The sequence below is a fragment of the Micromys minutus genome, assembly GCF_963924665.1.
Source record: "Micromys minutus genome assembly, chromosome: 2".
NCBI classification, from domain to species: Eukaryota; Metazoa; Chordata; class Mammalia; order Rodentia; family Muridae; genus Micromys; species Micromys minutus.
The window spans coordinates 19,077,597-19,090,030 of NC_137971.1; the positions used below are offsets into that span (position 1 = coordinate 19,077,597).

General features: G+C 47.5%; 1 protein-coding gene across 1 annotated transcript in view; it reads left to right on the forward strand.

Annotated features, from left to right (window-relative positions):
• The window catches only part of SLIT1 (slit guidance ligand 1), a gene marked incomplete at its 3' end in the record, with an annotated part of 136,110 nt that overhangs the window by 106,087 nt on the left and 17,589 nt on the right, over positions 1-12,434 (forward strand). The window contains exons 21-25 of the mRNA XM_080911469.1: positions 2,556-2,688; positions 3,405-3,473; positions 5,400-5,471; positions 6,766-6,837; positions 7,606-7,677. Of these exons, the coding sequence (XP_080767595.1) occupies positions 2,556-2,688; positions 3,405-3,473; positions 5,400-5,471; positions 6,766-6,837; positions 7,606-7,677 (418 nt within the window). The remainder of the gene's footprint in view (positions 1-2,555; positions 2,689-3,404; positions 3,474-5,399; positions 5,472-6,765; positions 6,838-7,605; positions 7,678-12,434) is intronic.

Consider the following 12,434-nt stretch of genomic DNA (forward strand, 5'->3'; position numbering starts at 1 on the left):
TACACATATACACAGAACACATACATATGGAGAACATGGATAGAGAAAGAAAATAAACATGACCTCTTATTTCATCACAGAAAGAAAAATATAACTACACAGGATTTTTTCCTTATGGAAATATGTTTAACCCAGAGACTAGCTCCGGGATCCAGGGTGGAGACATATGTCTTTCATACACAGTTGAGACCCCTGAGCCCCATTTCCCTCTTCTGGGAACCTTGGCCACTCTGTGTTCTAGTGTTCTGTTCCTCTGAGCCCCGAGTCCCTCTGTGTGCCCACTGCCATCTTGCCCTTCTAGCAGGATGTAGCTTCTCCTTCGGTTCTTGCAAAGAGTCACACACCGAGGTTTCTGTTGGAAGCAGATTTGCCCTGGGGTAGCATAGCAAGTGTGTATCTCAGTTGTCCCTGTTCTGAAGTGTCTCTTAGCATGTCTGCTGCCACAGCAGGCTTTCTCAGATGTTAGCTCTCAAATTCCTGTTACTGGATGCTGTGCATGTGTCTGTAGTCTCCGTGGCCTTGTTCCTTCTGAGGTTTCAGAGCACACTTTTCTGAAATTACCTTAGCCAGGCCATGTGGAGATGAGGGAGAGACCAGAGAGGTTCCCAACTGTCACACCAAGAAAGGCAGCTAAGGCATTTTTATCTATGGATTTTTTTCAAGAACATTTTTATGTCCTACTTTTAAAATTAAAAAAAAAAAAAAAAAAAAAAAAAAAAAAAAAAAAAAAGCTTAAGCCAGACTTGGGATAATATTGGCTGAGACAGGAGAATTGAGAGTTCAAAGACAACCAGTGCTCTATACTGAGGCCCCCTTTCCCCCAAAAAAGGGGAAAAAAAGAAGGATGGATGAACGGATGAATTGGCAGACAGATGGATGGATGGATGGAAAACACCATATGGTTTTTATCTTATAGTACCAGTGCTGGGAGGCAGAGATGTGAGAACCCCTAGGGCTCACTATTCAGCTAGCCTAACCTTCTTGGAAAGTTCTAGAAATAACACCCAAGGTCATTCTCTGGTTTCTACATGTGTGCCCCCCCACGCCAAATGTGCACATGCACGTGTGCACACACCCCCCCCACAAACACATGCTAGTTTCTTCCTCATTCCAAGACAATACACCATTACTCTTTAAGAACAGGAAAGACCAATCCAGGAGACAGAAATTACTGTTGTACTCCTCTGCATCCCGAATTCCCAGCACCAGGCAGCCTCTGTGGCTCTGCAGTGCATTGTCCCAGATCCCTGCTGTGTGTTTGCATGTGAGGACACACCCAAGACTTTCCAGGTCCCCTGCAAATTACTTTTATCACAAACCATCCTGGTCTAGAGGACACCACTGAGCCAGCCCTGGTAACTTGGTATTTAATACCCCCCACCCCCCGAGGGGTGCTAGAGAGATGGCTCAGAGGTTAAGAGCATGACCGCCCTTCCAGAGGTCCGGAGTTCAAATCCCAGCAACCACAAGGTGGTTCACAATCATCTGTAAAGGGATCTGATGCCCTCTTTTGGTGTGTCGGAAGACAGGTACAGTGTACTCATATACATAAAATAAATAAATCTTAAAAAAAAAAAAAGCAAACCTCCCCAGTGATAATTTTGCACCATGTTGCCAGGAACCCCAACATAGAAACTTCTTCTGAACAAGTATGATGTTCCCTTTAGAACAACTTCCTAGGAAGGAAAAGGTGTGAGCATTTCTTTGAGCTTTTGCTGCTGAGGCCATACGTGACCAATAGCCAGGAGAACAGCTTTTCAGCTGTCTGTCTGCAGCCCTGTTCCTATGCTGCCTTCAGGGCCAGGGATCTTCACATAGTTACTTAGCCACCATGGATTTAGTTCCACCATCTTTAGAAGGGGTTCACTGCAGCACATCTGCGTGGGGGTGTTCTGAGGACCTGTAAGTTCATCTTCACTTACAGTGAGTTACCGTCGGCAGATCCTGCTGTATCTTTATGTTCTCAACAACTCTGGCCCTTGACTCTGCTGCACCCCATCATAAGAAAGGTAGACACACAGAGGGCTTCTCACTGAAGAAGCAGATGATGGCTGTACCAGCCAGGCCTGGGTCTCGGTCCTAAGATGCCTCATCAGCCAGCCCAAGAACAAGTCATTCACCTTGTCCAGATCTCAGTGACATAGAAAACCGTTTACCCTCCTCATCTGTCAGGTGACTGAAATGGGCCAGGGGCTATCCCAAGTACTCGACTTTGCCAGTGTCACCAAGGGGTGACAGCATTGCCAAGGGGAACAGCTTGACACAGTACCAGGCGGTATTGGGCACTCAGGAGTTGGTAGTTGGTAGCTGTGTCCTCCTCTGCCTGGGGCCACCTTGGGTCTGAGGCAGGAGAGGTTGCCTCAGACCTGTTTTAATCCGGAAAGTGCTCCAGAAGTCTCCATTCCTGTAGGTGTTAGCCAGTGACATACAGTAAACAGAGACCACGCTGGTGGCCAAAGCTGTGTCAGGGAAGAGCTGCTGTTTGGAGGGTCCTAGAGACTTTCCTAAGGAAACCAGGCCCCTGACTGACCAGCACGTCGTACCTTCCTCCTTAGGCCAGGAGGAGGTGGGCTGCCTGCCTCGCCCACAGTGTCCCCAAGAGTGCGCCTGCCTGGACACGGTGGTCCGGTGCAGCAACAAGCACCTCCAGGCTCTGCCCAAAGGCATCCCCAAGAATGTCACAGAACTGTAAGTAGCCCCAGGCTTACAAAGATTGGCCTGTGAGTCAGGACCAGTGGGACCTGACAGTGGAAGGGGACGCTGAAGAGTGGGTGTTGGCTGACCGGAAGGAGGGTTAGCCCGGAAAGCTCTGGAAAGGCAACAACCGTTCTCTAGTCCAGAGGCTCTGGACCTTTCTAATGCTGAGACTCTTAAATACAGTTCCTCATGTTATGGTGACTCCCACCATAAAATTATTCCCGCTGCTCCCTCATAAGGGTTATTATTTTGCTATATGCAGGATATCTGTCTGATACACAACCCCAGGGGTCGCGATTGACAGGTTGAGCATCACCACCCTGGTTTCTTCTCTATAGTTACCTTATGACAATAAGGTACGACATTGCCTTTCCCCACCTCACAATGTTTGTCGGGGAGACATTGTTGATGTCTATAAACACAGTGTCGGTCACCTGATTAACAGTGGTCTCCACAAGGAACCCTTAGTATACATCCCTCCAGTGACACTTCTACTCCAGAGGCACTGGGCACATAGAACCCTTGCTGTTCCTTTTCTTTTCACTCCCTCGCTAGCTGGGTATGAGGTGGCCTGGCCATCACCTCCCCTGCACCAACACTCAGCATTGCCCTGCACAGGTTTGTGACTCACAGTGTCGGAGCTCCTGGGTGCCCGTGGGTGTAAATGCGTGTGACAGGTTCCCTTTCTTCATGTGTTCTCTCCTCAGCTATTTGGATGGAAACCAGTTCACACTGGTTCCAGGACAGCTGTCTACCTTCAAGTACCTGCAGCTTGTGTGAGTATCCATGGCCCTCGAGGATCCCAGGCCTGCTTCATTGGCTAGGAGGACCATTGGCACCTAACCACTGTAGCTCCATCTTTCCAGGAACCTCCCATTTGTGTGTAGATGCTGTTAATGAAGCCTATCTGTTCCCCCATTCTTCAGGGAACTCCTATACCCAAGAGTTGTTTTGCCATCTGGTGGCCAATCTCGGAATTGCATCTTTTCTGACCCCCATGGGTTCCTGCTCTGCCCACACTATCTCCCCAAACCTCTCTGTAGGCTTGTAATTTTTGTTGCTCTGGGTGGTCCCTGCAAGGATCCAGGGATGAAGAGAGGATGACGTATAGCTTCTCAGTTCAACCCCTGCCCCCAAACCAAATATGAAACAAAGCAGCTACCATGCCACATACTAACTTTTCTTAGAGAAAAACCTGCTTTGTTATTCCTTTCTGCCCTGTGAGAGTACTGAAAATAAAGCCCCTGGATGATAAGGTCAGCTCCTCTTAGCTTCCTAGAGTCATTAGTACCTTCTTTCAATTGTTTTACTCTGTGTATTAGCCAGAGTCTATCAGAAAAGTCCAGAGAACATTCATCACAGTGTGACTTGGGGCAGAGCTCTGGCCAAGTGCAGTGGGTGGGTTAATGTCGGTCTGAGAACTGCTTTTAATGAGTTTTCTCACAGTGTCAACTGGAACCTGTTGTCAGGTTTGTTCTTAGACAAGGAGCAAGGGTAGAAGTTGGCGTACCGCTTCTTTCACTGCTCTGGAAACCGTGTTGCCATGGGCTGGCGACATCCGGTTGGAGGCCTGGCCACTTTGCACAGCGCTGGCTCACAGCACTGGGGTCCAATTAGCCTGTCTTTGCTTTGATGACTTTGAACATTTTGGTGGAGTGGGGATGACATGGTGGCTGGTGTCAAGAAAGAGACTTCATTCTACAAACTTCCCAGCCTTTCTTGTGGCCTGACCTTTGCCAATAGCCCAGCTCTGCATGAAGAAAGAAGGACAGAGGGACAGGCCAGGAACATTGAACTAGCTGCTCCTGTTAGGCTGCCCCGCTAGCACGAAAGACTCCACTTTTCCATCGCTAGGGAAGGAAGTGGGCCTCTAGAAATAGGAAGGAGAGCTGGGATTCTGTAAAGGAAAGGCACACTGTTAATACCTTTTCAGAGCCAAGAGCTGCATGCAGTAGGTGTAGCGGGCAGATCAGGAGGCCCCAAGGACATAGATCTCCCTCAGATGGTCTAGAGAGGGTGTAGAAAAGGTCAGGAGCTCCCTGAGTTGTAGGGTGCAGCAGGTCCAACAGAGGCAGTCAGAGACATCACTGAGAGCATCCAGAGTGGACTGGAGGAGAGCAAAGCAGGGGGCTTTCGGTCCTGAGGCTTGTGCCTAGCTGGGCTTAAAAAATGGGGTCCCAGGGGAGGAGGACACAGACACAGTTCGGGTAGGTGGCAGGGTGTATAAAAGAATGACCTTCGGTATCTAACATAGCCAGCCATTCACTGTAGGAGAAATTGTACTGATGGGTTGGGCCCAGCCCTCCCCTGGCCAGCTGGGTGGTCCTGTGTGAGTTAATCACTCTGAAGACTCCAGCTCTTCATATGTGAAATGGGATTTTACACTGTCTCTTAGGTTTGGTAGCTGGTGTTCTAGCCACAGGGGAGGGTGCTTCCCAGAGAAAGGGGCTGCTAATTCTGGTCAGAGGACGCTGGTCAGACCCTCACTTAGAGGGAGCATGTCTAGTGCAGCTGAGCCTACAGAGGGCAGGTGAGAGGCAGAGAAGGAACAGAGGAAGCTTAGTGGTCAGTTGCAAATCCAGCGTGCTCCCAGAGCCTCACCAGACAGAGAGCCTTGCCCTCCGCACTGGGGAAGGGGCAAGAGCAGGTGGGGGAGGCTGCAGAAGGCACCCAGGGTCACTGATATTCTTGCTTCTTTCCAGGGACTTGAGCAACAACAAGATCAGCTCCTTAAGCAATTCTTCCTTCACCAACATGAGTCAGCTGACCACACTGTGAGTGCCAGTGGGGCCGGGCTGGCACATGGAAATGGATGGTATCAGGCTGTGTTGGCATCCCTGGGATCATGTGCAGAGAGGGTCCCGAGAGCCTACAGACTAAATAACACCCAGTTTTTTTGGGGGGAGGCCATTATCAAATGTCAAAACAAGACAACCTTTACTGTGCAGTACAACACACATATGGCAAATACATGTGGTGCTGACTAGTGCCCGTGACCAATGTCTTGGGACATTGTAATAGCCAGCATGGGGTGCCTTAGGACACAGGCACAGCATTTGCAGAGGGTCTGATCGCACAACAGTCCGGAATGAACACAGCTCTCACAGCCATCAGTAGTCGAGTGGGTAAGGAAGGTACAGTCTAGGCTTCCAGGGGACAGCACTCAGGCATGAACATGACTATGTCGTCACCATAGGAACTGATCACAAGGCTCTAGGTCCCAAGCTCCTCCAGGGGCATTTGGAAACATCTGAAGATGTGTAGTTGTTCTAATATGGAGGGAGACTGCTGCTAGCATGGACCACAGCCCTCCCTCAGTGCTGGAAAAGCTCCACAGTCTGGAGCTGCCAATAGTGCTGAGCTTGACACACCTGGGGCTAAGCGGTCTCAGCAGCCGTGAGGAATACAGTGTTCTTTCCTCTGCCATGGACAGTTCCCTTCACTTGGGTTTTTAAAAAGAATTCTATTTAGGTATTATTAACGTGCAGCAAACATCTAATGTTAAGGCACAGAAATTGATAGCCAGAAGTGACGACCCGTATCATCACCAAGGTGGAGAGATTACTCCAAGTTTGAGGCTAGCTAGAACTACATAGCAATACCCTGTCTCAAAAGGGGTATAGATTTCGGCCAACTTTTCTATGACCACAGTACCAGGAAGCCCCCACCACAACCTGAAGCTCTGAGGTCCCTCTCCTCTGCCCTCAGCTGGCCCCATGGTAGGCTGTATGGTCACAGTTTCATATAAAGAGATTCACTTTGTTTGATGACTCAGTACAATTGCTCTGCAATCCTTCCACGTGTTGGTGGTTCCTTCCCTTGTGCTACTAATGGTCTGCTATTCAGTCTGCATATATATCACAGAACCAGTTCCCTCACCAATCTGCCTGTTTGCCCTATGTAGACGCTTTTGTGGGTTAGCACTTGGGCTCTAGAAACACAACCCTAATACAAATACTGTTAACTTAATAACATGACCCTGGCCTCAAAGCCTCAGCTTGTTCACCCATAGGATGGGTTAGGGATGGTCCTTCATCTCTGCCATAGCTTCCTCTTTCCTCCCGGCAGGATCCTCAGCTACAACGCCCTCCAGTGCATCCCTCCTCTGGCCTTCCAAGGACTTCGTTCACTACGCTTGTTGTAAGTCTCTTTCAACTCATTCTTCTAGGAGTCCTACCCCATTACCCAAGGCCTACCTACACAAACTCCCTGGTGATCAGAATATTCCAAGGTCTGGTGTCCCAGTAGGGACAGCTATATCCAGTGATGGGATTTGAAAATATTCTCATTCAGATCCTTTATAAAAAGCCAGGCTATGGGTGGGAAATGAACCAAAAGGTGACCATCACTCTAAGTTGAGTTTATGATAAGGGAGAGGTGCCTAAGATAATGGAGTCTTTTGTTTGCACAAGAGGCTTCTGTTCAGATTTGAAATGTCTGTTTCCAAAGATCTGTGAACTTCTTCTACGAGTTCTCACAGTGAAGTTTTGACCAGAACATTCTGTTGTGTCTGTTATGATGGCTCCTGAACCCATCAAAACCAAGGTGACATTCCCCCAGTCCTAATTTATAGCTGGCTATGTTAATCTTATAAACAGTCTATCCTGCCTCTATCTCCAGGCTAAAAGAGAGGGCCTGTGTGTCTATATGTCTTATTTATGACAAACTCAATACTTGAGCTATTTAAATGGCGAAATCAGTCTTCCCAAAGTACAGGGCACAGCATGGCCTACCTGGACTCTAAGGGCACCTTTTCCCTTTCTGAGGCAGCATATTAGGGTGCTGGGCTGGGGACTGACTCCCCACTAGCAGACACCCAGATGTCCATTCAGCAAGAGCTAGGATGGTCCTCCTTCAGGCACCCCACTTATCCCTGGACCTGTCTCCAGTAACATCTTCTCTCCTCAGGTCTTTGCATGGCAATGATGTCTCCACCCTCCAAGAAGGCATCTTTGCAGACGTGACATCTCTGTCTCACCTGTAAGTAATGCCAGCCCAGTTCTCTGAGCCTTGTTAAATTTAAGCAGGGGTTGGAGTCTGAAGGAGACCCAGCTCCTCAAACCACCAGAACATGTTGCCTTTATCCAGATACAGAGTTTGGGAGCTTTCCCCAGGTACCTTCTTGACCTCTTACACCTTCAGCAATCCCCAGGGACTATGAAAGCGAATAGAACATTAGCAGGTGGCAAGCATTTACTGGTTATTTGCACTTTCAGCTGCCAGTGTGACTTTCCCCCATAATGATCCCACAACATGGTGTTTTCTTGTTTTACACGTAAGGAACTAGGGCTGGGGAAAGAGGATGCTTGCTTGAAGCTGCCGGGTTGGTGAGGTGGTAGCTCCTACCCCAGGCCCATGTTTTAGACTATCCTCATAGCACATGTCTCACCACACACCATGGGGCTGAGCACCAGAAGTATATCTTCCAAAGAGGTAGAACAGCACAGAATTGCTTCCGTAATGACTCTTTAAAAGCATATGGTTGGGGACATGGCTCAGTCAGTAAAGTGGTTGCCATGAAAGCATAAGGGCTACAGTCTGATGCCCCAGAACTCACATAAAAATGTGGACAAGGCAGGATGTCCTTGTAATCCTATAGCTGGGAGCTAGGGACAAGCAGATTCCTGGGGCTCACTAGCCAGCTGGCCAGCCTTGTCTACTTGGTGAATTCTAGGCCAGTGAGAGACTCTGCCTCAAAGGAAAAGTGTATGGACCTGAGAAACAACACACAAGGGTGTCCTCTGGCCTCCAGATGCACGTGCACACACAGATGTGCATACAAACACTCACAGGCACACACGCCCATGCCCATACACCACACACAAATAAAGATGGAATTAATATCTCAGAGTACAGAGTTTCTATTTGAAGTGGTAGACATGGGTAGTGGAGATGGTTGCCTGGGGCTGAGAATATGGTCAGCATTTCTGACTTGTACACTGACTATGTTAAAAGTGACCAAGTACTTGAACAGCCAATAGCCACACATAAGAGGATACGTATCGTATTTGTCTCTTTGGTTCTGGATTACTTCACTCAGAATGATTTTTTTTCTAGTTCCACCCATATCCCCATGAATTTTATGGTTTTATTTTGTTCTTTTAAATAGCTGAGTAATATGTCACTGTGTAAATATACTACATTTTCCTAATCATTTCATCTGCTGAGGGACATCTAGGTTGTTTCCATTTCCTGGCTGTTATGAATAGAGAAGTGTGAACACAGTTAAGCAAGTGTCCTTGTGCTAGGATGAGGGGTGCTTTGAGCATATGCCCAAGAGTGGTCTAGCTGGATCTTGAGGTATATCGATTCCCATCTTCTTAAGGAACTGCCGTATTGATTGCACAGAGGCTGGACAAGTTTACTTTGCCACCAGCAGTGATCCCTTACTCCACATCCTCACCAGCATGAGCTGTCGGTTGTCCTATTGATCTGAGCCATTCTGACAGGTGTAAGACGGAATCTCAAATGGTTTGGATTTGCATTTCCCCGATGAATAAGGATGTTGAACATTTCTTTAAGTGTTTCTCCGCCATTTGCAATTCCTCTACTGAGAATTCTGTTTAGAGCTGCACTCTATTTCTAATTGGGTTTGGATTTTTTTTTTTTTTTTTGGTTGTTATTGTTCTTGTTTTGTTTTTTAGTTCTTTGTATATTTTGCAGATTAGTCCTCTATCAGATGTGTAGTTGGTAAAATTCATTTCCCATTCTGTGGGTTGCCACTTTGTCGGAATGGTGGTGTCCTTTGCCTTACAGAAGTTTTTCGGGTGCCATTTTTGAATTGTTGCTCTTAGTCTCTGTGCTAATGGTGTTGTTTAGGAAGTCTTTTCCAGTGGCAATGAGTTCAAGGCTGTCCCCCCACTTTCTCTTCCAGGTTCAGACAGCACAGGTCCTAAGCAAACCTGAAGCTGTAAAACCCAGCTTTGATCCTGTAGCTGTCTTTAGGGGGCTGGGGAGGAGTCCTATCAAACCCGAGGCTAGATCTATTCCGTAAGAAATCAGTTAAGTTCATTTGTCTGTTAGCCACCCATCCACTAATGTCACTCAGTTCTCTAGTACCATAGCCACATGCCTGAGATGATCAACTTCAAAAGAAGAAACATTCATTTTGTCTCACAGCTCCAGAGAATTCAGTCCATAGTTGGTGAACTGGGGTGTTTTTGGGCCTGTGATAAGGTTGCACTTCCTGTTGGGAACACGTGGATAAAGAAATTTTGACCTTGTGATAGTTGGGAAAAAAGGAAGAGGAGAGGCCAGGGTCCAAACTCTAGCATCTCCCATGCATCCCTCAGAGGACAGGTCCCAGCTCAGGAGTCTAACCTGCAGTCCGATGCTGAAAGGCTACACATCTTTGTCATGGCTCACACCGCTGCTTCTCAATGCTGTCCTGTGTTGCTACAACCCTGAATGTTGCTGCCTTCATCTGCTACAGACTAGAAAGCTACATCTCAGTGTTCATTGAGAAGTGGGTGTGAAAATTCAGTAGAAATGATTAATTACATCGCACCATGCCCAGATGACACAGCCGTGAGTAGTTAATGACCACATGACACTGTAATCTATATCCGATGACACGCAGAATAATTAATGTGATGCAAACATGAACACAGAAATTGGTGGGTCCATGCATAGGAGTATATACCTGTATTCACAGCACTGGGGAATATCTTCCCCAGTTATAGGCCAGCCTGGGCTACTTAATGGGAGCTTGCCTCAGTGGATGGAAGGAAGGAAGAAAGAAAGGAAGGAAGGAAGGAGGGAAGGAAGGAAGGAAAGAAGGAAGGAAAGGAAGGAGGGAGGGAGGGAAAGAGGATAGAGGAAGAAAGGAAATAAGGCAGGCACGCTGGAAGGTAATTTACTCAAATGAAGTTAATTCTATTTTGGGATGGGTGATAGTTTTCTTCTGGCATTCCTTTGCACTGAAGGTTTGTGCCCTTCTCGTGTGTTTGGCAGCCCTCACTCAGTTAAGGCTGACTGACCAGCTAATGGTTTTGGTGTCTAGTGTCTGGTCCAGTTCTGGAGTTAATGGCTCCTGTCCTCACGGAACTGGTTTTTTCAGCCTCTGGGTGCAGGGCATGAAGATGGCACTGTGCACATAGAAACCATGAGTTGCTTGGTAGGTAGAAGGCTTTACAGCTTGAGACTTATTCTGGCTTCAGACGAGCGAGCTGTTTCAGGCTAGGCTCTCCTAATAGAGCTGGCGTGAGCAGACCAGACAGCTAATGTTTCAGTGTGTCCAAGTTCCACCAACAACCAACAACACGGGGCTATTTATAATCTCTGGAGTGTGTTCCCAACCCACAGTTCTTTGGGCTGGAAGAAAGCCTGGCTGCTACCCACCCCAGCTGTGTCTCCTTGGCCCTACACATTCTCCGCATCTCAATAAATCCTCGGCTGTCGTTTCTTTTTAAAAAGTTTAGCTAATTACTTAGTATTTTGAGACTAGGTCATCCTACATAGCCAGACTGATCTGAAATTCATGGTCTTCCTACCTCACCTTCTGATTTTTTTTTTTTTTTAAAGCTTTTGGATTCAAATGTGTAAGTTAAGCCAGGCATGACGGAGCATGTCTTTAATCCCAGCACTCAGGAGGCAGAGGCAGGTGGATCTCTGAGTTTGAGGCTAGCCTGGTCTACAGAGTGAGTTCCAGGACAGCCAGGGAAACACAGAGAAACCCTGTCTCAAATAACAGCAGCAGCAGCAACAACAACTACAACAAAGAAAGGAAAAAGGGAAGGAAGGAAAAGAAAAATGTATGAGTTGTGGTTCACATTAGGTTCCATTGGGCAAGATGGTTCCCAGGAGACAGGGAGCTGTAGGAACTACCAAAGAAGGGGTGGTGGTCCTCAGCTGGGAAGACTCAGTCTTGGACAAGCGGAAGCTTAAAGTATTGAGGGGGGAACCAACATCTGCTCAGGACAGAAACAGGAACCCACATGTGGGATAAGCCAGGATGCTTTTGAGTGGACTCTAAAGTGAGCTTTTTGTAGGAGACTTTGGCCCTGTGGTTTTGAGGACGAACTGGGAAAGGACATCTGCATCCTAGGTGTAGCTCTGCTGATGTTTGTGGTGCGTTTTGGAAGCTTGCATTAAGAGCCCTATGCTCTGGATGACCTCAGATGCTTTGGGCGCTTTTATCTATCACAATCCTGTTTATGACTGACTGCTACTCCTTAGAGTTCACCATAAATTCTATATTCAGCTTTTAAATACCATGATGATGATGATGAACTGTATGTTTTAGTGATTTGAAAACGTCATATGGCGAATGTAAGTATCTCAAATACAGCATTATATCTGTAATATATACACTGTACTATATGCTTCCTATACTCTTAAGAAGTCTGTTTTTACACATTGAAGTTTGCCTTCGACCCTCCTCGGTGCTGGTGCTGGTGCTGATGCAGGAAGAGGATGGCGTCTGGCTCAGCCCATTAGCTAAGGATGGATGCTGTCAGCACACGTGGATAGAAAATTAAATCCACATCAAAGTTGCACCTGCCCTCCTTCCTTGAGCTGCACTGATTCCCTTGACACCCATTCCAGGTTATCAGTGCTTGTCTCTCTTCTCCTCTTGATCTCAGGCTCTTTATTGAATCATGAAGTGAGCCCCGGAGATGTTAAGGGAACTGCCCAAGGTCACCCGGGTAGGGAGCGGTTGTGGTAGGGCTGGCGTCCAAGTCTTGCTCAGCCTGTTTTATAAGATCACACAGCTGTGCTATTTTGGGAGATTCCTG